Source organism: Coregonus lavaretus (genome assembly GCF_964263955.1).
Source record: "Coregonus lavaretus genome assembly, chromosome: 24".
Taxonomy (NCBI): Eukaryota; Metazoa; Chordata; class Actinopteri; order Salmoniformes; family Salmonidae; genus Coregonus; species Coregonus lavaretus.
Window position 1 is genome coordinate 18,746,779 of NC_140011.1, and position 24,653 is coordinate 18,771,431.

The following is a 24,653-nucleotide window of genomic DNA, read 5'->3' on the forward strand; positions in this document are numbered from 1 at the left end:
CTGAATAAACTGCCTTTATTATACCATATCCACCCTGTCCAAAGTCTCTACTTGGTCTCAGTTCTCCAGTAAACTTGTGATTATCAACAGTACACAACGGTAACAAACAATTGGGGGAACTCACGGGGCAGATAGTAAGGTCACAGTGACACAGAAAGCAGTTCAATGTCGGGGCTCGGGGGTACAGAGTCGCTCTCTTACCAGGATCGATTTTCCCTGTGACTGTCAGATCGAGGTCCGCTCCGACCAGGGTGAAGCCGGCCGGCTCCACTTCTCTGTCCGGGACTCTGTCATCCAGCCAAGTCTCCCAGCTGTATTGGATTCCGCTGCCAGCAACGTTTTCATTATTTAGTCCGTTCGTAGCGGGTATGTACACGATCAACAAGATCAGTCCAAAACCCACCACTCGAAATCCATGGTTGGCAGAATGTTTGTAAACTAAGTGTACAAATTAAAAACATAAAATAACGCCACTAAGTGTACAAATTAAAAACATAAAATAACGCCACACTGCAGGTCGCAAAGAGACGCTGCTAGCCGCTATTTGCTTAGTTACGTTCATGGTTACGTCACGTATGACGAAAGCGCGTAAGTGCAAGCCCACAGACACCCATAGAGAATGTATTGAAAGCTTTGAAATTTGAAAAAAATAGATTTTACATGACAGGCTATGAGAGACTTCTGGGCGATTTTCAACCTGACTGAAATCGCCCAAAAACGGGAGGGGCCATTTGAAGCACGACTTTAGCCTGATTTGACATTTAGTGGCAGTCAGATCAGATTACAACACTGATAACTACTGTTGCCGTGATATAATTGATTAGAAAAAAAATCCCTTCCTTTTCCCGTTTGGCAGTGCGTCGCCCATATCGCCCTATTGAACAGGCCGTCCCTGGTGAGATGTCTCCTGACATATCCCTCCCTATCCTTTTTGGAAGGTAGCAGAAATGATACAAAGTGGGGGCCAGACAGAGACATATATTATCTAAATACATGTGCTCGGTGGGGGCCATGTGAAATGGGCCTAGGCTTTCTCTGCTGCTGATGTTGAGAAACATTTAATAATAATGACATGTAGTGAATCTGTGATGTGGTGACACTGGTGTCTGCAATCTTTCAAATCTAGTAATATGGATCGACAGTTAGGTCTTGAAGATATAAGGCATTGACACATTTTTACATAGATACAGGAGATTTTATTTAACATTTTGTGTACAAACAGAGGCTGCAAATGCCTTCCAAACATGTATTGTCCTCAGAATACAGTATCCCTTTTACAGCTCCAAAACAAACCATGTATGTTTACCAGAAGAAAATAAATCTAATTTGAAAAAGAGAAAAAGTTCAATTGTTTCAGTGGATGGCCAGCAAGTCCCATTTTAGCCTCATACAGTTAACTAGAAAAAATGGAATAAATCTTACATATTCCCAAGAAGAAAGAATAATACATGAATTATGATAAACTATTGCCAGGCTCATGTCACCTTACAAGTACTGAAAGACTACTCATTCCACATACAGTATGCATACACTGAAATGCTAAAGTCATACATAGAGTAATATATTCCATATATTTAGACTTTAAAATCCATTCCACATATTTAGAATAACAATTTATCTTATGTTGACATATATTACTTTTTCATGAAAGAAGGTAAGTGACTAGCCCTGTGAAGAAAATTATATGTATCACACTGACAATCAATAACCAAGTTCTCTTTCAGTTGAAGCCTAATTATTCAACTGTTTCATCCTAAATGTATTGACCAAACTTTGATGAACACCGCAATAAATAAACCTAAGAACCCAATGTAAGCACTGTCTCTAGTATGATACAGTACATATTGTACAACCATAAGACGAGGTTAGAGAGATGACTAACCTATTAAACTCAAAGAACCTTCATCTTTCCTTGCAAAGATTTTCTACACACAGAAAATGTCCTAATGGATCACAGTGGGCAGTCTGGAGTAAAAACAAAAGTAACTGAAAGTGCAAGCCCATCCAAAGTAGGTTATGTTCTGGATTAGTGACATGTTGATGCATACATACAGTAGCTACAGTTAGGACAACAGATGGTTACAGACTGTTATTTGAAAACAAACAAAGGACATCTTACAAATTAACGATACACAGCATAGCATAGAGCCTTGAGCGATATGATCTAGATATGAGTCATATAACTGACAGTGATTTTTGAAAGTGTCCTCCTACAAGTATAGATACCACTTAGCTACTACTAATATAATTTCATTCAGATGAGGGTATTCAACTCTGCAAATACAGTAGACTTTTTACACAGAACTGGAACAGAAAAGCTGAAAATTAGATATTTTGTTATTGTAGACAGAGCTAAGGCAGCGTGAGGGTTATTGACTAAGCATTTGTCTATTGTCTGTCTCGTATTTATTCCAAAAATGAATTGGACTCAGTTTGGTATCATAGTATTCAGACGAGATCTCCAACACAGGCTAGTACCATGAATTGAGATACCAAACCTTACGGTCATGTATTGGTCTCAAAATATGTGCCATAATGACATATCTGTTTTCTCAAAAGGCAAGGGAGACTAAAGCACCCAGTAAGTCTCTTAATAGCAATTCCAATTACATATTGAAACCCACGGCATACGTGCTGAATAAAAGCTATAGCTTGGAGGCACAATGGAGCAGAGCAGTGCACATTGAGCACTAATTATTTAGATCAAAGCGATCCAAATTAATGGTCAATGCACTGCCTTTCTCTCTCATAGCCAATGGCTTCCTCCATGTACAGTTACATGTGTGTGGGACATATGAGGATACATTAGGCCAAAAATGTGTTATTAAAAATTATGACTATGGCTATTAACCGGAACTGAGTTAGTTGATATGTTAACATACAGTTAAGTCAGGATTTGAAACATGTCTTAATTCCCCTTTTTTTTATACAGTAAATAATTGTCCCATTAATTCATTCACTCACTCACGCATGTGTGCGCATGAATGCTTGCATACACAACCACACACTCAGATGCCAGATTTTACACTAGCTACTATACTGACTACAGTCAAAACTGCCAGATATGTCTCTGCTAACTTCAAAATGTAGGAGTCCTTCATGAAATCTCAGTAGCGTAGACAGTAGTACAGTCTCTGAGTTAGTAAACTAAACACATTTCTTGTTAACAATTTGTCAGCCAGCATGAAACATTATAACTTATTTTAAGCTTCTTTATCAGAACCAGAACACATCCTGCGGCCCAATATGACAACAACAGCAAGTACAGTGAGCTCCAAAAGTATTGGGACAGTGACACATTTTGTGTTGTTTTGGCTCTGTACTCCAGCACTTTGGATTTGAAATGATACAATGACTATGAGGTTAAAGTGCAGACTGTCAGCTTTAATTTGAGGGTATTTTCATCCATATCGGGTGAACCGTTTAGAGATTACAGCACATTTCGTACCTAATAGAAATGAATGGTAAATAATGTATTGTGTCGTTTTGGAGTCACTTTTATTGTAAATAGGAATAGAATGTGCAGCATTAATTTGAGGCTATTTTCATCCATATTAGGTGAACCGTTTAGAAATTACAGCACTGTTTGTATATAGTCCACCCATTTTAGGGGACCAAAAGTATTGGGACAATTCACTTATATGGGTATTAAAGTAGTCAAAAGTTAAATATGTATTTAGACCCATATTCATAGCACGCAATGACTACATCAAGCTTGTGAGTCAAAAAATGTGTTGGATGCATTTGCTGTTTGTTTTGGTTGTTTCAGATTATTTTGTGACCAATAGAAATGAATGGTAAATAATGTATTGTGTCATTTTGGAGTCACTTTTATTGTAAATAAGAATAGAATATGTTTCTAAACACTTCTACATAAATGTGGATGCTACCATGATTACAGATAATCGTGAATTAATCGTAAATAATGATGAGTGAGAAAGTTACCGACGCACAAATATCATACCCCCCAAAAAAGGCTAACCTCCTCTGTTATTGTGATGGTGAGAGGTTAGCATGTCTTGGGGGAATTATATTTGTGCGTCTGTTACTTTCTCACTCATCATTATTCACGATTCATTCAGGATTATCTGTAATCATGGTAGCATCCACATTAATGTAGAAGTGTTTAGAAACATATTATATTCTTATTTACAATAAAAGTGACTCCAAAATGACACAATACATTATTTACCATTCATTTCTATTGGTCACAAAATAATCTGAAACAACCAAAACAAACAGCAAATGCATCCAACACATTTTTTGAGTCACAAGCTTGATGTAGTCATTGCGTGCTATGAATATGGGTCTAAATACATATTTAACTTTTGACTACTTTAATACCCATATAAGTGAATTGTCCCAATACTTTTGGTCCCCTAAAATGGGTGGACTATATACAAACAGTGCTGTAATTTCTAAACGGTTCACCTAATATGGATGAAAATACCCTCAAATTAATGCTGCACTTTAACCTCATAGTCATTGTATCATTTCAAATCTAAAGTGCTGGAGTACAGAGCCAAAACAACCAAAAAAGTGTCGCTGTCCCAATACTTTCGGAGCTCACTGTAAATGACAACACGGTGAAGAAAATAAATGTAATCAAACATGCCTGCATGTTAAATCAAGGTACTGAAATTAAAACCATACTAATATAATCTTCTCTTTTTTTCCTTCTGAACAAAATATTCTAAGAGCATTTTCTTTTCCAGGTCCCTTTGGTGGGTTACTATCAGGCAGACCATAGGGGAGGGGTGTAGGGGACGGTTTAAGACAGCTGTCCAGACACCTCAAAAAATATTGGAGAGAATAGGATAGGTCACCTTCATTGAAAAGAGGATAAACAAGTATTCCTTCATAAAAGCAACAGAATGGTCCACTTTAGACAAAAATTTAGAGCGCCTGCAAATCAAAACAAACAATTAGAAATAGGTGAATTACCTTCATTTACATGAGAATTACTTTTACAAGACCACAGAGACAGTTGAAGAGAGGAAACATGTTATCGTATGTACTGTATACTACTAAATGTATTGTTTTGTTTACTACTTCAGTAACACAGCGAGATTTCAGGGTTGGTGGTTGGGGATTGGGACACTCAATGGGAAGGTTACCCAACAGATGAAGAGGGGTTGTGACATTTCTACAGCGGCATTTAAAAATCATAGAGGGAGTGTTACCTTCATGATGGATAAATGGCTAACAATAGGCTGGACAAAACTGCAGTTATTCCCACAAGGCTACATCCTGGTTACATAAGCAGGATATGATCTCCCATCACCTCAGACCTCCAGGACTCAAGGCTGAACCTATACCACTTTCTTCATAAAATCAGAACAAACACATGTTGATATCTGACCCCCAAAATAAATTATGCTCATAACAATTATTATTACACTGTTCAAATAAGTAAAATAAAAAAAAATACAGCTTTACAATTATGTAAGTAATGTATCTGTAAATACAATTGTGTTAAAAAAAAAATCCCAAACAACAGATTATTTTGGCAAGATCTCCTATGACATCTCCGGACCAAAGATATGACTGCAGACAAACTCCTATGTTAGAAAATATATTTCTTCCTGGATATTTAAAATAAGGACTACTTGAGACACAAACAACACAAATAGATGGAATTGCTTTATGGTCCAAACTGTAGGCAGTCTTATTATAATCTATACAAAGAATCTGTTTCTGTCAACTGTTCCTTTTTCACAAATGCCTTTCTTGCAGTCTCTCGGTCTTTGTCCGAGGCTTGTTTATCTTGTACACACTTTTTGTGTGAGTGTTGGATTCCTGGGACAACTGTGTGGTGATCCTGGCAGCTCTGGATGTTCCTCTTCAAAACTCTTCAGAGAACCCAGATGTTCCTTTTCAACATAACCCTCTTAGCATTGTGGTCCCAATGTAGCGTGTGTAAAACCTAAGGTTTGAATTTCTTCAGCAGTGGATTAAGAAATAACTCAACATTTGAGATGGCTAAACAAAATGCTCTGCAGGCTCTTGCCTTCATAATTGTCCAAAACAAATATACCGTGTATGCGATCCTCATCACGATCTGGCTATTTCTGAAGAGGCATACAGTATAAAACTAAAACAATAAAAGCATTGAAGTGCTGCTTTGCCAGTATAAATCTTCAAACCAAATTGAGAAAAACGGAGAATGACCTTGCACAACAATAACTTAAAGGGGAGAAGCTCAAAACTGTGATGAGAAATCACAGAATCTATGGTAAGTTACACAATAGCTGGTTCTCTGCTTACTAAGCAGGAGCCAATACCCTCCCCAAAAAACTAACCTGGGACACTATGTTCCCCTACATGCTGATCAGTGTCAAATTGAAGTGTTTCATTTGTGGTTGCATCAGGCATGTTCAGTAATGTCATTCATTCCAGACACAAGCTGTATCGCTTCAACATGAGAGTGAAAAGACAGAGCGAAGAGAGGAGGATATGTTACGTCAGAGAGGCACAGAGAGACACACTAGCAACTTGGTGTGATGTAATAATGCATTATCATCATCAGATGAGTGGTACAACAGAGGGATTGGTGTCCAACTCTTGTTCTCAGAGGGGGTGGTGGCGCCCTCTGCAGGATACGGCCAGAATCAGTGGCAAAGAAATCTCCTGCTGCAGTCCAGTCCAGCTAGGGCCATTCTCACTCTCAGTAGCCTTCCCAAATGGACATACTGTACTGTAGACTCAGTTTGAGTCTCTATTCCACCCTCTCTCTCCCTGTGGAACCCTCTACACTTCGGTGGAGAAGAGGATGCTCTGACGCTTACTGTCCGGCGTGGGGATGGTCTCCAGCTGGAGGAAGTACAGCAACACCTGGACCTGGGGGGACAGACGGACAGTTAGAGGGACATCAATACCAAATAAGAAGTATGGGGGGACAGAGAGAGGAGAGATACTATATCGCCTACCTGTGACATGACCTCCAGGGACCAGCTGTCTCCCATGCTGATAGGCTGCGTGGGGTTGGTGGGGATCTTGCTGTCCTTCTCTGCAGGCCGCAGCAGGGTGGGGCCAAACACTGTGGCCAGGTTGTGGAGGGACATCTTGTTGATGCTCTCCTTGTCAGCCACCCTGGGGAGCGGGGAGAGACAGAGGGTGAATGGTGGTTCATGGTAATACACCACGTGAAAGGACATAACAATCACTCTATTACGCAATCGAATAAAGAGTTTAGGTTCTGCTTGTTTGCTTGGGATCGGTTTGTCTCTAAATGCCTGTGTTTGTCTAAGTGTAGCTCTATGTCTGGGGTAGCTCTATGTCTGGGGTAGCTCTATGTCTTGGGTAGCTCTATGTCTGGGGTAGCTCTATGTCTGGGGTAGCTCTATGTCTGGGGTAGCTCTATGTCTTGGGTAGCTCTATGTCTGGGGTAGCTCTATGTCTGGGGTAGCTCTATGTCTGTACATAGCTCTATGTCAGTACATAGCTCTATGTCTGTACATAGCTCTATGTCTGTACATAGCTCTATGTCTGTACATAGCTCTATGTCTGTACATAGCCCTATGTCTGTACATAGCCCTATGTCTGTACATAGCCCTATGTCTGTACATAGCCCTATGTCTGTGCGTACCTCTTCAAGTGATCCAGCAGGAATAGGAATGTAACCAGGTTGGGTTCTGGCAGCGACAACAGTAGATTCAGCATGCAGCTCTCTTTGGCAACGCTGTCAGACAGGGCTGCAGAAAGAGAGACAGACATTCACACATTAACCTGAGTGCTAAGTTATCCCATGATAATGTTATAGGTATAAGTTGCTGTTGGCCCTGTCAAAGGCATGAGACTGACCAATGCCTCCTGCGAAGTTGGGGTACAGGTCGTCAGTGAAGAGGGGTTCTGGCAGCTCTCTGAAGTACAGCTTCAGAGTGCCAGCGATGGCGTTCACATCCATCTCACTCATCATCACAGACACGTCTTTGTTGTCTGTGGGAAAGATGACAAAGCTCAGAAAGACAGGCAGAAAGTGTAGCCATGGCAACAATGGAGCAGGAGACATATAGCCTCTGTCAATTCTGCCATTCACAAAAACACACTGCACCTCAGTTCATTGGCAGATAGACACTGGCTGAGGACGCAACATGCTCCCCAAAGCAAGCTGTAAATGTCGTAATCAGAGAAATCACCACACATATACGTACTCACACAAATGCACACACACACAGACACACAAGGTCACACACGCACAACATGCTCAACTAGCACACCCACACATAGGAATTAGTAAGCCTAAATGAAGAAAGAAAACTGGGTTAAGCACTAAAACTCTTTTAGTCTTTTTTTTTAAAGCAAAACCAGAAAATGTACCCATGATTCCCAACAACGGAGCACCATAATCAGAAGTTCACCTAGGGGAAACAGCAGGGCAGGACACATGGATTTGATAGTAGTCAGTCCAACAGACTGAATGCACAGAGAGGCCAGCCTGATAGAACCAGACTGATGGCTGCATTTGTTATTCTATTTCACTTCACGTATCACAGCTGGTTCCACCAAGCTACAGAACGTCCACAGAGTATCCATATGCTATACTGTAGCCTATTCCCAGGTCCAGGGCTCCACTGAGAGGGGGAGCCAGGGGGAAGTAAGGTATTGGTACTCACTGGTGTCGAAGGCAGCCTTCAGGGCCTGGATGTCTGTAGCCACCCCTGAGACCCGGTAGATGCCCACTTCCTCCATCCCCCTCCGCTCAATCTCCTCCAGACACTGTCTGACGATATAGGGCACCTTGGAGCGCTCCCGTCTGTCATGGGGAAAACACACACAATTAAGGATTGGCATACCAGAGGGCATGGGGATACACACACTCACCAAATGATTTTTTGGTTGGATATTCCCACTGACAATAATGTGTGTACTGTACGGTTGGCTCTCGCTGCATTGTTGTAGTATGTGAACCCAAAATATAAACACACATCGGCTGTGTACTTTATCATGTTTATTATTATTATTATGGATACAAAATGCACAATTACCACTGTGTGTTTTGTTGTGGGTTCATGTACTACATATGGGCAGGTCGAGCTGGCGGGCAGCTCTGTGTAGCTAGGTAGTTGTTCTAAGTCCCAGTAGTGATGGTGGTGGTTCTCTGTTGGTGTTATTGGTGGCATGTTGTCTCTACAGCCTTAATTGGTTCTGCTGTTAAACCTTGTTAGTCCGCTCATTACCAGCAATCCAATTAGCGTCACTCACCAACATCGGCCACAAGCCTGGCCTCAACCAGAGACGGAAGAGGAAGCAAGACATCCCCACTCCCTCATTTTTTCTGTTTCAATGGAAGTCAATGAACTAAGTAGACCAGACCCAGCTGCTATCGCATTGGTGTCTATGGGAGAGCCACTCCCTTAAGTAGACAGGAACTGGCCATTTTATTCAATGGTAAATGGCCTGAGTGAACTATCTTTATTTATCCACCATCTTTGCCTCAACTGTCCCTTACTGTTTAACTACATATTGCACTCTCTCTCTCACACTCAATCTGAATGTCCCTTCACCCCGTCTTTCATGGTCCCTATTTACCCCTCAACCGTACCCCCTCTCTTTATTCTCTGTTGACAACCTCAGAGCAGTGTCCACAAGGAGAAATGCAAGTAGGAAAATCGTTTCTTCCATCTATGGGAGACTGTGAGTTGACTTCTTATCAATAACATTTACCTTCCCTAAAATCACAGTCTCTCTTTTGACCAGGTCAAAAGTAGTGCACTGTATAAGGAGTAGGTGCCATTTGGGATGCAGACAGAGACCACTCTAATCAGTGGCTTGCCAGAAGCTTTGCCAGCTGTACACCAGAAACAATGTTTCTAGTCTCTTATTAGACTAAAGGAGAAGGGGAAGAGGTCAGTTCCTGACCAGGGCTGGTGCCTGGGGGAGTGAGTGAGTAGTGACATGGGAATGTAGTTGGGATTATCTGGGATGAGAGGCTCACGATCTCAACAGGGAATCCTGTCCATCCGTTTCTCCCCCCCTCCCCATCTTCTCCCTCCTCCTTTCCTCAGAGAGGTTCTCTGGCTCTTAGATTAGGCTGTCACATTCACTTGGGTCACTTGCGTTCACCAGCTGTCTTACGGCAGGCTTTCTCCATGGTTACTGTATAGATGGCCAGGTGGTCAGGGAGTGTGTTCGGGTATATGAGGGGACTATTGAACTCACTTGGTCACCGTGGAGATCTTGATTCCGAACACGCCCATGGGTTTACGTGACGGCATCCTCTTCAGACTGAACTCTCGGCTAGTAAACTTCATAGAGAGCTTCACCTCGATCTGGAGTAGAGAGAGAAAGGGTTAAATGACAGTTTAAACCAGTTTACACTGACAAGAGAAGTAAGATAAGATACGGATCAGTTAAGATACGTTTAGATAATTGTTAAGATAAGAAACACACATTTAAAGGATCACATGGCATGGCACAAACACAGACTCTGTCACGTCTACTCCCGCTCCTCCTCTCTGGCGCTCGTTGTTGCCAGTTCACTCACAATTACGCACACCTGCCACCATCGTTACGCACACCTGCGTTTCATGAGACTCACCTGGACTCCATCACCTTCCTGATTACCTCCACTATATCTGTCACTCCCTTTGGTTCCTTCCCCAGGCGTTATTTACTCTGTGTTTGTGTTTCATGTCTCTACGCTACTCGTGTTTCTTGTTTTGTTAAATGTATTATTAAATTCACTCCCTGTACTTGCTTCCCGACTCCCAGCGTACACGTTACAGACTCATCCCTTCAACGGGGCTGACACCTTAACACACACACACACTCACCCCGTTCATGGGGATAAGCGTTCTCTGCCAGTCTTTGCCTTGGAGCGTCTGCGGATCCAGCTGGATGGGGCAAAAACAGAACAAAATCCTTGGTTAGTACACCAATACACTCAGACACTAACAGACTCATAAAGACACAGAGACAAAAAAACAAGACCATTAGGCTACCTTCTTCCCTAGGACTGAATACACCAATTGTTTATCATTTTCTTCACACAGTGACGTTATAACGCATTCAAGTGCAGCCTCAGGTTTCAGTTGGTCAGCGAATCTGGCCCCTATCACCTCCTGCATTAGTCATCTAATTATCCTCCTGTCCACTCTGGACAAACAGAGAAACAGATCCTGCCATCTGGACTGAGTTCAGCCGGGCACACCGTACCCCACCACACTACACACCAAACACACAGTTCATCGTGTACCTTTCTCCCTCATCCCCATCTTGGCTAAGCTCCATCTGATCACGTGCAGCGCCGGATCATGTTCCCAGCACTTCATTGAATCATCTCAATCTCCTGGGCCATTACAGTAACAGTACACCCGTAGGGTCCCTCTCTAGGTCCGTATCAGTTCAACAGAGGAAAGTACGCACGAGCACATCAAAAAAGTAAAAGGACAAGGAAACGTTGGCTGTATGAGGTTGAGCCAAAGGCGATCAGTATGTCACTGTGCAAACTGAAAGGACGGCTAACATGGGCTGTCTGTCGCTGGAATGTAGACAAAAAAACAAACACACACAAACACACACACAGTTGCCCGTTCCCCTCCCTGTATATTATTTGCTTCTGTCAAAGCATCGGACATCAGTCGTCCTCCAGTGATGGGGGTTACCTTGCCTCTCAGCAGGGCAATGCGTATACTTCTCCACAGCTTCTCCCCTCACCCCAGGCTGGGGACCTCCTTTCCCCGCTCCCTAGTGCCCTCCACACTGACACTGCTGCAGTGTCTGGCCAACAGAGTGCAGGCCTTGCATCCCATCTCCTCTGTCCTCAACTACTTCATCTACCATGGCTCCCTGTGTAGAGGGACTGACAAAGACTGACAAAGTCTAGTGTACAAGTTCTGTAGATTTAGGGAGTTGGTGGTAGACGCTCTTATCAGGCCCATACTGCCCCTCTCCTTTTCTCCTCCTCTTTCTCCTCCTCCATCAGTAGAGCTGTAGTCTCAGCACGGTGTCTCTCTGTGTCCAGTCCCAGTGTGTAGCCTAACTCAGCCCCGCCATAATGGTCTCCAGTGGTCCAGGAAAAGCTCTGTTTCGCCCTACACACACCTGAATCGCTCGCTCTGAGGAGTGTGTGGATGTGTGTGTGCCAGGATCGCCAGCTAAAGTACGTTCTCATACACACAAGTGTGGATTGCATTTCAGGACGACAAACTCCTCCCTCTGCGCCTCTGTCTCCTCCCCTCTGTTCTCCATTGTCTCCGCCTCCTTTCCTTCCCTCTCTCCTCTATTAGTAACAGCTAATCCCTCTGCTTAAGTTAGCGTTAGTGTAAAATGCACCATCCCCCCAATGGACCCCAGTGAAGCCCTGGATAACCCCACCAACCACTCTCTCCACTGGGACTGGGTGTCCCCCCTCGCCCCCACTGGACGAGCCCAGTGCACCACATTCCCCCCTTGTGTGTTTGGGTGAAAAGTTGATCTGAATAGTGTGTATTGATGCGCATACAGGGCTCACTGTCAAAATAAATAATTAATAAATAATCTGCTGGGACTTTCATACTAAGCTGCTCATCTTTGGCAACATGGCGTCCTGCTGTGTGTGTTTCTGTGTGAACTGCATTAGCCCCTGATTAGAAGGAGAGGATGAAAAACAGAGGTGTTTCGGCCCTCCAGGACCGGAATTGAAGAACCCTGCCCTAGAGGGAGATGGATATCCACATTTTAGCTTTGTTTGATTAACGAGCAAGCGACAAACCAGAGAGAAACTACCTGGGTCCAGCCACCATGACTACCTCTGCTCTGCGGTATAGTTTCCCCCTAGGTACAAATCTAGGATCAGCTACCCCTCCCCATTCCTCACTTTAACCATTAGTGGGGAAATTCAAAACTGACCCAAGAGCAGCGTTTAGGGGCAACTTCACCCTACAAGACTGCCCCAGGTCGGGTAAACGTATGTGTGTTATTGTACACCACTAAATACTGACAAGTTTTCATACACACACACACACCTGGCCGAGTGAGGGAGGGGGGAGGGGAACAGGGAACAGTACACCCCCCAGAAGTGGACCAGATCCAAGCAGAGGCTCTGAAACACTAACCAAGGATACCTGCCTTTCCTTGAAACAAAACGGGCTATGTACACAAAGCCTATACCAGTGAGCCCCCTATCCAGTACTCCATCCTTCAAAACCCACAAGCAAAAAAAACACACACACACACACACACATACACACATTTACAATTGAAAGTGTGAGAGCCTCAGCAGGAGAGACAGGGTTGCCAGATCAGGTTGGATCAGACTCATCGGAGGTGTATTCAGGACATGACGTCTACAGGTAGAACACATTAATTATGGACCCTGATTCAAACACGGTCAGGATGGTTTACTGACACATTACCCTCTAAGATATGTTTTTCTATTAAATTAATCTAAAACACATCTAATCACTGTAGACAGTCTATCCTACTACTTACATAATAAGCTAATTCATTAATCGAATCAGCTGAGCACTCAGCAGTGTCCAGTCCACATCTAGGACATTCAGACAACAATCTCACCACACTGACATAACCATAACGTTATCTGGCTATGTCACCATGGTGCCGTTACAGTGTTACGGTGACTCAGAGACGTACCGGGATCTGTCCTTTGCCAATGATGCGGTCGGTGCTGTCTCCATCCTCTTTGATCTGCTTGGTCTTGTTGTAGCTCTTCTCATAACACAGCAGCCTCAGGGTCTGAGAGCCCTCCAGGTCTATCTCAAACTCCTGGAGTACAGAGAGGGGGGGGGGGGAGAGGGGGCGAGAGAGAGGGGAGAAAGAGAGAGGGGAGAGAGAGATTGTGGTTAAAATTATCAAAAAACACACATTTCTTTCCACAGGGCAGTGGGGTGAGACAGGGATGCAGCTTAAGCCCCACCCTCTTTAACATATATATCAACGAATTGGCGAGGGCATTAGAACAGTCTGCAGCACCCGGCCTCACCCTACTAGAATCTGAAGTCAAATGTCTACTGTTTGCTGATGATCTGGTGCTTCTGTCCCCAACCAATGAGGGCCTACAGCAGCACCTAGATCTTCTGCACAGATTCTGTCAGACCTCGGCCTTAACTATACATACATCGGCCTAAACATCAGCGCCACAGTTAACTTCCACAAAGCTGTGAACGATCTGAGAGACAAGGCAAGAAGGGCCTTCTATGCCATCAAAAGGAACATAACATTTGGACATACCAATTAGGATCTGGCTAAAAATACTTGAATCAGTTATAGAACCCATTGCCCTTTATGGTTGTGAGGTCTGGGGTCCGCTCACCAACCAAGAATTCACAAAATGGGACAAATGCCAAATTGAGACTCTGCATGCAGAATTCTGCAAAAATATCCTCTGTGCACAACATAAAACACCCAATAATGCATGCAGAGCAGAATTAGGCCGATACCCGCTAATTATCCAAATCCAGAAAAAGCCCTTAAATTCTACAACCACCTAAAAGGAAGCGATTCCCAAACTTTCCATAACAAAGCCATAACCTACAGAGAGATGAACCTGGAGAAGAGTCCCCTAAGCAAGCTGGTCCTGGGGCTCTGTAAACAAACACAAACAGACCCCACAGAGCCCCAGGACAGCAACACAATTAGACCCAACCAAATCATGAGAAAACAAAAAGATAATTACTTGACACGTTGGAAAGAATTAACAAAAAAACAGAGCAAACTAGAATGCTATTTGGCCCTAAACAGAGAGTACACAGTGGCAGAATACCTGACCACTGTGACTGACCCAAAATTAAGGAAAGCTTTGACTATGTACAGACTCAGTGAGCATAGCCTTGCTATTGAGAAAGGTCACCGTAGGCAGACCTGGCTCTCAAGAGAAGACAGGCTATGTGCACACTGCCCACAAAATGAGGTGGAAACTGAGCTGGACTTCCTATCCTCCTGCCAAATGTATGACCATATTAGAGACACATATTTCCCTCAAAAACAAACCCAATTTTGATAAACTCCCATATCTATTGGGTGAAATACCACCGTGTACAATCACAGCAGCAAGATGTGTGACCTGTTGCCACAAGAAAAGGGCAACCAGTGAAGAACAAACACCATTGTAAATACAATCCATATTTATGTTTATTTATTTTCCCTTTTTTACTTTAACTATTTGCACATCGTTACAACACTGTATATAGACATATGACATTTGAAATGAGGGGGAGAGAGAGAAAGAGGAGAGAGAGAGGGGAGAGAGATGGGGGAGAAAGGGAGGAAAGAGAGTGGAGAGAGAGAGAGAGAGAGAGAGAGAGAGAGAGAGAGAGAGAGAGAGAGAGAGAGAGAGAGAGAGAGAGAGAGAGGGGAGAAAGGGAGGAAAGAGAGTGGAGAGAGAGAGAGAGAGAGAGAGAGAGAGAGAACGCCACAGAAACCACATAGATTTATGGGGCCTATCTGCATACCAAAACCACATAGCCTAAAGTAGCTTTACAGTAATTCCTCGAAGGACCAATGTAAAGAATTAGGGGTTTCAGGACTGGTGAAGATGATGCCCATCTACTGTGGGACTCTGATAAGGGAGCAGACAGAAGAAGAGATGCAGTTATTCTTTGCATTGGTAGTTAAGTCTTTGGCATGAAAGTCTCAATAGGGTTAATCTGTATACGTTAGCAGTTACGTGCTGTAAATGTAAACGCATTGTGAATAGCAGAATGGACCGCTGATGGAGATTCCCGTTAATTATGTAAAAGAACACCCTGCATATGGTTTCCACATGGTTCGGGGCCGCAACGCATTCCATTAACATTTCCACACACATGAGTCATCATCAGAAGCTCCTCATTAGCTAACACTATTTCCACTTTGCTGAGCAAAGTAATTAAGCAGCAGAAGCAGTTCCTTGAGCCTGATGGAACATTTCTGCTGCAGATGAACAAATTCGCTGATTGTGTCTCAAAGCTGTCGTGCGCATTCTCATAGCTCTCATGACGCACAAGCACTTTGTGTTTGCGGTGTTCAGCTCTGGTAATAAGTGACTGTGTGTGTGTGTGTGCTTGGATGTGAAACATCTGCTGCAGTTGGGCTCTCTGCTGTTAGGCTTTCTCATTAAGACACTTACGCCACAACACCAGATGTCATGGCCTTGGTAGTAAAAAATGCCGATACTGTACTCTGCATATGTCGGGTAATAAGTTCTTACCTCGTTCCATTTGGGCTCTGTGGTGTAGCGATACACCCGCGTCTTGGCTTTGTTCGCAAAGTAGCCAAAGGAGTCCACCTCTAACGTGCAGTACAGATCTGAGAGGAGAAGATGAGATACAGTCACAGTTAGATTCACCCAAAAGACTAGGACTAGTTGTTGTCTCTATGACGATACCCCACAGAATTAAATAGAACACTAGAATGGACATTGCCATCCTAGCAACATGAATAAAAAATCTGCCATTTTGTTCAGGGAAACTTCTCAATGTGAGCTCTGTGATACCCTCTGTAAATTAATTGTCATAAAAGTTACGCATAGTAATGTCGCTGAGAACAATGTAATAACAAAATTATTACAAAATCACATTCAATATATGTTGAACATATGTTTAAACTTCTGTGCTATCAGTAACCTCTATCAAATTATATGACATTTACCAGAACAGGTGTGTTTAATGTTTATGCCTGTGCTACAGGACAGCTGTGTCGTCCTAAATGGCACCCTATTCCCTATATAGCCCTATGGGCCCTGGTCATAAGTAGTGCACTATGAAGGGAATAGGGTGCCATTTGGAATGTAGCCTAATGCCTGTGTTATTACTCCTGTAAACTATGTACAATATAAAGACCCTTCGAGGGGGAGGGTCACTCACTCAAGCTCTGTTTGAGGCCGGAGGCAGAGTGGACGATTACATTCAGGAATCCATGGAGGCCAGGCGATTCATCCTCTGGAAATACACACAGGTAAGAGAGATGAAGGATTAGATAGGAATGAAATGTTCACATTGGAATGGGGAATGAAACCATAAAGAACCCAAAATAACTATATTATCTTCACTCTAGAAACTAAACTAAAAAGAGACCAAAAACTACAAACATGTTCAAACTGCAAACTGTTATGACATCAATAACTTCTGTTTTGTTCTTATTTTTCTTTGCATAGAATGTTTCTCCACATAGTTGATGCATCTGACCGAAGACCTCAGAGCAGAACATTGAGGAACATCTGGTACCTTGACCTTCTTTGTTGATGGTGAGTGGGATGTGGTGGACGGTCTGCAGCTTCACACAGGAGTTGGTCAACATCTGTAGCTCCATGGAGGTCAGGGAGAAGCTCTTAAAGCCTGGGACAGGGACCATACAACCACAGGGTCAAGGGTCAGGGGTCAGTCACCCACACAGTACAGTATGGGAGTTAACGATGCATGTGAGCAAATATTAGTGGTTTCAATGCATCAAGAAGGTTGGTTCACTGGTCTACACACCATGGAATTCAGGTCACATTATTGTCCATCTTCATCTAATCTGATGCAATGGCTGCTCCTTACTCAAACACACATTGCTTACAGAGTGCTCCTGAAGAGCAAGTTTAGTAACATTAGAATACTGAGGGACACCTACATTTCTTCTGCTGTTCCCGGATCGTCTCCTTCCACTCGGCCCGCTCATAGTCTGATGACATCAGGAACATGTAACCCTGAAACACAGCACACACTTAGATACAATACACTCATATACAGCCTATCAAAGATGATGATGATGATGATGATAATGTTGCTGTTGTTGATGATGATTGTAATGATGAAGAGGGTGATAGTGATGATAATCATTTGTTGTTGATGATGATACAGAGGAAGACAGGGGGCTCACCTTGCCGTTCCTGTTGTGTACTCGGAGGGCCATACTGGGCGAGGTGAGCAGCAGAAGAGACTCCTGCTCCGACAGCTTCTTCCTCAACCTGTCAATCACCTTTGACCCTTTGTTGGCTCTCTGTAGGTCACAGACAGAGACAACACATTTGCAAAAGTCCTGTCAACTACATTTACTGACTTGTGTGTGTGAGAGTGCATGTGTGTGAGAGTGTATCTGTGTGTTCGTATGTGCATGCATGTGTGTGTGCATACGTGGGTGTATCACTGTGTGTGTGTGTGTGTGCATTCATACGTGTGTGTGTGTGCATATACACTATATGTGAAATACCTTCTCTCTCTGGATCTCACTCTTGATGTGAGAGATCTTGACCTTCATGGCATCCAGCTCCTCGTCAGGCACCTGGGGGATGGGCAGAGGCTCTGAGTCATCTGCGTTCTGGAAGGTCAGGTCTGACAGAGGGATGTACCATTTGGAATCATACTGCTGACTCTTCCTGCAGAGAGGAAGGGATAAAGGAAGGTAGAGAAAGAGAGAGAGAGAAAAAGAGAGGGGGAGAGACGAGGGAACGAGAGAGAGGTAAAGAGAAAGGGAGAGGGGGGTAGAGAGAGAGAGAGAGAGAGATGGAGATATGAAATCCTAGCATCCTGTGATAGACACTCCTGGAATATGTTAAAAGAACAAGAAAAAAAGAGTGAAATATAAACAGAAAAATATTTTACCCTCCGATCTGTTTCTTCAGCTTGGCACAGAGCAGCAGGTCGGTGAAGAGGAAAACATGGCGGAGCTTCCTGGCTCCCTCCACCAGCTCCACCATGAAGCTGTCCTTCAGCAGCTGGCGGTTCTACAGAATCACAGAATCAGCCATCATCAGTCATCAGAACAAATCTATACATCAGCTAATCAAGCAATATCATCAACTTCCTAATCTGCATTGGTTGAGATACTGTGTGGCCTGTTATGCCACCATGAACCAGAAGGGGGCAGTCATGTTGTTTTTCCACACAGCTGTACATTTACAGCTCTGGGTATAAAATGAACCAGCATAGAGGGCCAATGTCTGAACAATGTTCTATATGACGTCCTTGTCTAACCTCATGAAGGACTATAGGGGGTACATTTCTGAACAGGTCCAGCATGTTTACAGCACCTGAGGTGGATATTCTAAGTAAAGCATACTTAAACATAACATAAGGAGGTCATATTTGATTAAAGCACATACTGTAGATCAGGGCTGCCCAACCCTCTTCCTGGAAATCTACTGTCCTGTAGGTTTTCAGTCCAACCTTAATTTAGCATATCTGATTCAGCTAGTTAAGGTCTTGTTGAGCAGCTAATAAGTAGAATCAGGTGTGTTAAATTAGGGTTGGACTGAAAACCCACAGGACGGTAGATCTTCAGGAAGAGGGTTGGGCAGCCCTGCTGTAGATCATTTGAGGACAGTCAGAGGCATGACTACGTATCATATGCCCAGGGCATTTCTGAAGAGGTAAAACATAGAACTATTTACAGATTTACTGCACTCCCTACAATGAATGGTCTAATATTGCTAGACCTGAGGGGTAGAGGTACACAAGCAACCCCCCTCCTCCCTCGTCTCCCCCCTCTCAACCCCTCTCCGCACAGGCCACGCACCAGCGATCCCCCAGCCTCACATCACCGTGGCAGCAGGGCCTGCGAAGCATGATGTCACAGCCAGCCCCAGCCAATCGTAGCCCTCCCCCTCTTCCCCCCACCCTCCCGCAGGTTGACGTTTATTGTCATGAGTCTTGCCCAGGATGCAGAACTGAGCGGTTTCCAGATTCATGAAAACAAATATGTGCTTTTTGGTCTTAATTTAGGGTTAGGCATTAGGGTGTGGTTTAAATCAGATGTTATGACTTTGTGGCTGTGCCAGCTAGTGACCACTCTGCAGAGCTGCCTCTAGTACATGAGTCATCCCAATAAATGTCAACCTGCCACCCTCCCCACAGCCCCCCCTGTGGGCACCTCTCCTGAATGATCAGTCATTACCACTGCCATAACACCGGTGAGGAGGAGAATATGCTTCTGTGTGTGTGAGTCATCCACGCTCACACACACCTAACAGGGTCTCCCCCGGCAAAATGCAGGGCCGTTACTGTACCAGTCAGTATGTGTGGACCATAGAGATCCTATTAAATTACTATTATATGGTACATTATCAGTACTTATTGCATTTACAACTTGTCTAAGTCCTATCTATCATCAACTGATTTCAGCCAACGTATGGCTGTGGATTGACTGCATTTGAATGGAATGTTGGCATATTGGCAGTACATTCGTCTAAAACTGTCTGGCTAGCTAGCTAACAAAAATGCTGTGCAGATAATTTATTCAAATTCATTATTTTACACAATATCTTGTGACAGCACTGGCTCCCTGACCAACATGGCTGACCTTTATCCCCTTATAAGAAGGTTCATGTCCATTCTAGTATTCTAATTCCTAATTCTATGATGTGGACCCTCTTAAAATGAATGTCACACAATGGCTCAGATCCAGAAAGCAACACATCACACAGGCACCACAGACGCATGGTAGGACACCTGCTCTGTGCCAGTCCTCAGCCTGATTGACATTCAGTCTGATATCCCTGCCAAGGAGATGAGACACTGCTAATTTACTAATTCCCAATGGCAGCTCTAATTATTCATTAGATAGATAATGAAGGCAGCCATGATGGTCTGTGATAGATAACTTCCTCACTGGCTGAGAGAGAGAGAGAGAGAGAGCGAGAGAGAGAGAGAGAGAGAGTGTGAGAGAGAGAGACAGAGAGAGTGTATGAGAGAGAGACAGAGAGAGTGTATGAGAGAGAGAGAGTATGAGAGAGAGAGAGAGAGAGAGAGAGAGAGAGTGAGAGAGAGAGAGAGAGTCAGGCTTCAGAGGCCACCAGGCTCATTTGCATTTTAATTAAGCATCTTATTTTTGGCCCCACCCCTCTACACCCCCCCATCTGGCTGGGCAGGGCCCCTGGGTGACACATGTGCTGCTCTCCTCCTGCACGCCTCCACTGAACAAAGCACAACAGGTTACAATCTACTGCATGACACTACTGTGTGATTGGGGAGGGGCGGCAGGTAGCCTAGCGGTTAAGAGCGTTGGGCCAGTAACCTAAAGGTCAGGTTGCTGGTTTGAATCCCAGAGCCGACTGGGTGAAAAATCTGTAGATGAGCCCTTGAGCAAGGCACTTAACCCTAATTGCTCCTGTAAGTCGCTCTGGATAACAGTGTCTGCTAAATGACTAAAATGTAAAATGTAGGAAGGCCCCTCTTTCTCCAACACCAACCCTATAGGTACAGTACACCTCTCCACTCAGACAAGGGATGTAGTAATAATATGCCATTTAGCAGACGCTTTTATCCAAAGTGACTTACAGTCATGTGCACATACATTTTAACGTATGGGTGGTCCCGGGAATCAAACCCACAACCCTGGCGTTTCAAACGCCATGCTCTACCAACTGAGCTACATCCCTGCCGGCCATTCCCTCCCCTACCCTGGGCCAATTGTGCGCCACCCCATGGGTCTCCCGGTCGCGGCCGGCTACGACAGAGCCTGGATTCGAACCAGGATCTCTAGTGGCACAGCTAGCCTTAGACCACTACGCCACTCGGGAGGTGTCAGTTAGTTTAGTCAGTACAACTACATTTCCATATCAGACTTACAATGGAAATACTTTTATATCAACATGTTTTTTTTAAAATCTTTTTAAATTAACCTGTCAACATTTTTGGACCCTCTTAAAGGGAATGTCACACAATGGCTCAGATCCAGACAGCAACCCATTTAAACCTACAGTCCTAACTCTACCCTAACCCCAACTCCAAAACCACACTTTAGGTTCTCTAACCCTGATCCAGATGAGTGTCATCTACCGCTGCCATCACAACCTCTTCTCTCAGACCACAACCGCTCTACTATATCTGGTTATCAGTCCACACTTGAATGGTTCAGTTCCTTAACCACTGTTACACACTCAAGTCAAGACAACCTAAGAGCCGGTCCAAAAGCAGAGCTAACCACAGGACCACTGCTATTTAGACCTCAACAGCTTTCAGTGAGTGTTGGACCGATGCACTGGAAGTATTGTCGATTTAGCATTCTTCTGAATAGCCAATGATAGCAATTAATTGTGTATAAAAGGCTCAAATAGCACAAAAAAAAGCTGACCTATAGTGACTGGACATTCCTGTAAAGCTGGAGATATCCCAAGTCGACTGTATGAGTCCCAAATGGCACCCTATTTCCTTATATAGTGCACAACCTTATGGGCCCTGGTCAAAAGTAGTGCACTATTTAGGGAGCCACATGCTATATTTGTGTATATCTTAACATAGTGGGGTAAAACACACACACACCCTAGGCATATTCTCACACACTAGCTGCTAAAGCACAATATAATGAGGCCCATTGGTTCGATGTACTCCTTGATCAATATTTGATGATCGGTGTGGTCTGGGCAGACAGAGCTGCGAATGGGGCCCATGAGGATAAGGGTGTGTGGGGGGGGGGGGGGGGGGGGGGGGGGGGGGGGTAATGATGGGGTGCAGTAATGGCCGGGAGGAGCCTCAACATTAATAATTAATATGTACTCCCCAGTCAGAGATAAGAGGCTCGATATGGGGCATTATGAACACCGGTGTCACGCCAGCTGTCAATCAAATGACATCCATTCATGTGCAACTCCAACCCGGGTGGTCTCTAGGGGGAAGATGTTGGGTTTGAGGGATGGAGATCCAGCACAGAGAGCAAACAGTGGGGTTCCTAATAGGCATGTGCAGGGGACTTTTTATTATTGCCATATTTGGGCATATATTGCGTTTGACACCATATTAGGTCATCCCATACGGCCCCCCTTCAGTGGAATCACTACCAGGTCGTTATGAGGGCAGGGCAATGTTCAATCTACCAGAGTCTATCTGCTTAAGAACATTCAACAACAGAGATACAGCAGAGCCTGTATTCATAAATCATCTCAGAGTGGGAGTGCTGATCTAGGATCAGGTCCCCACCTGTCCATGTCATCTTATTCATTATGACCTAAAAGGAAAGACTGCTCCTAGATCAGCACTGCGCCTCACCTCTCCCTTCTTGACGGTCATGGACTGGCGTCTGGGCGTGGTCTCCTCGTTGATGCTGGACAGGAAGTTCTGGGAGATGCGGAGCGCGTCCTGGAGCAGGGGGTGGTCCGGGTGGCTGCAGGGCGTGTGCTTCAGCAAGTCCTGCAGAGTGGAAAGGCACACCCACCCAGAGACACAGAGTTACAGTGTCTTACAGCAGAGCCTGTGTTAAAGTATTGGGATTGGCAGTTAAAACCAAGACAGTATTTAAAAATCATGTGGTGTGAGGTTCACAGAGTTACCGGTACATAAAAAAGAGCAGGAAAATGAACAAAAGGCAAACTGTGTGCTTTGCTGCTGGCTTGTACTCACATGCAGAACCAGGGTGCTTCGTGTCACTCTGTCCACTGGTTTGTACAGGAGAGCTTAAAGAGAGAAAGGAGAGACAGCAGCATTAATTATATTACAACCACTCCACCTAAGTCAGAGCATTATGACATGACCCCAGTCAAATACTGTAAGTGCTGTTCCAAAAAATGTGCACCAGCCTGTGGTAGTGATTTCATGGGGTGTATTCATTAGTGCACACCGTAGCAAAACATTCTGCACCGTACCGAAATGCTTTGCAACAGGTAGGTCCTTCCTCGTTTCGGCCTATTTTCTTGCTGTAGGATCCTAGTGAATACTAGCCTCGCTAGCCAGCCTGAATACACCCATGTTCAGTAATGCTGTTGGCTACTTACTCTCCAGAGAGTTCTTGGCTGACTGGTCCTTCAAGTCCTTGGTGCTCCTCACCTTGAGGTTCTGTAGGGATACAGAATGAGTGAACAGTGGACAACATTACACAGGGGAAAACCTGAAACTAATCAACATGCTTCATACATGTACAACCATTGTGGTGCTGGCAAATAATAATAATAGCCTGGCCCTTGGCTTGGTCAAAAGTAATGCACTATAAATGGAATTGTGTGCCATTTGGGACACAGAGAGGCCACCAGCACTGAGGACAGACACACTCACCTCAGCCTAATTCCTAATTCAAGCCCGCATCAGCATTTTTCCCACCATCACATTCAGATGGCAGAGAGACATGCATCGTTACATTTCCCATTAAGAACACTGAGTGATTGATTCTCTGCCTCAAATCCAGGCACCATCCTTAATGTTCACCGGTAGCTTTGGCACAATATTTGACGTATCAGCGATCGTGGCTACACAAGGACTTTGAATATTAGTCCAAAATAAGCCCTCAAAAACCCTGCTAGTCAAGAGATCTTAGTCAAATTTTGATTTGATTGTTTAACCCATTCACCCCTGTAGTCTGACAAGTAATGAAGCATTACACCAAGTGTAACCCCAGCTTCGTACATCGTTGTCTAAACTGTTTCTCCCAAAATGCGATAGCACCACGGGCATGTTTAGTGTCCTTGCCCTGGCATTATGCTTCTTTGTTCAAGTAATTCCACTTCCTATCCGAGAGAGACGTTCTGCCACTAGCATGGCTGGGCCCTTCAGGCTAACTGTAAAGCACTGTTTTGGGGGATGATTAATGAATATATTAGCCTGTCATGCTTCATCTGCACATAGGTAAGATGGAGTGCATTTCCCTACTTCAGGGTCTCTATCACAAGCCGCCGGGGGCTCACAACGCAACCAGAAACCCAACACAAAATATGAACCACCACACCCTCACCCTCTGCATTGTTCCACAGCAAGTCATCATCTCCCATGACCAAAACAAGAGGTGTACCCCCTGGCCCCCATAGTCAAGATGAAAGGACAAAACCCATC

General features: G+C 44.2%; 1 protein-coding gene across 1 annotated transcript in view; it reads right to left on the bottom strand.

The window, feature by feature from the left end:
• Positions 1–6,567: 6,567 nt before the first annotated feature.
• The window catches only part of LOC311100035 (breakpoint cluster region protein-like), a gene marked incomplete at its 5' end in the record, with an annotated part of 123,936 nt that continues 105,850 nt past the window's right edge, over positions 6,568–24,653 (bottom strand). The window contains 18 exons of the mRNA XM_084140773.1: positions 6,568–6,840; positions 6,930–7,092; positions 7,589–7,694; positions 7,804–7,938; positions 8,616–8,755; positions 10,162–10,271; positions 10,776–10,835; positions 13,576–13,707; positions 16,130–16,227; positions 16,785–16,859; positions 17,145–17,255; positions 17,533–17,608; positions 17,782–17,901; positions 18,112–18,277; positions 18,504–18,625; positions 22,884–23,024; positions 23,235–23,287; positions 23,606–23,666. Coding sequence (XP_083996899.1) covers positions 6,751–6,840; positions 6,930–7,092; positions 7,589–7,694; positions 7,804–7,938; positions 8,616–8,755; positions 10,162–10,271; positions 10,776–10,835; positions 13,576–13,707; positions 16,130–16,227; positions 16,785–16,859; positions 17,145–17,255; positions 17,533–17,608; positions 17,782–17,901; positions 18,112–18,277; positions 18,504–18,625; positions 22,884–23,024; positions 23,235–23,287; positions 23,606–23,666 — 1,959 coding nt within the window. The 3' untranslated portion in view covers positions 6,568–6,750. The remainder of the gene's footprint in view (positions 6,841–6,929; positions 7,093–7,588; positions 7,695–7,803; positions 7,939–8,615; positions 8,756–10,161; positions 10,272–10,775; positions 10,836–13,575; positions 13,708–16,129; positions 16,228–16,784; positions 16,860–17,144; positions 17,256–17,532; positions 17,609–17,781; positions 17,902–18,111; positions 18,278–18,503; positions 18,626–22,883; positions 23,025–23,234; positions 23,288–23,605; positions 23,667–24,653) is intronic.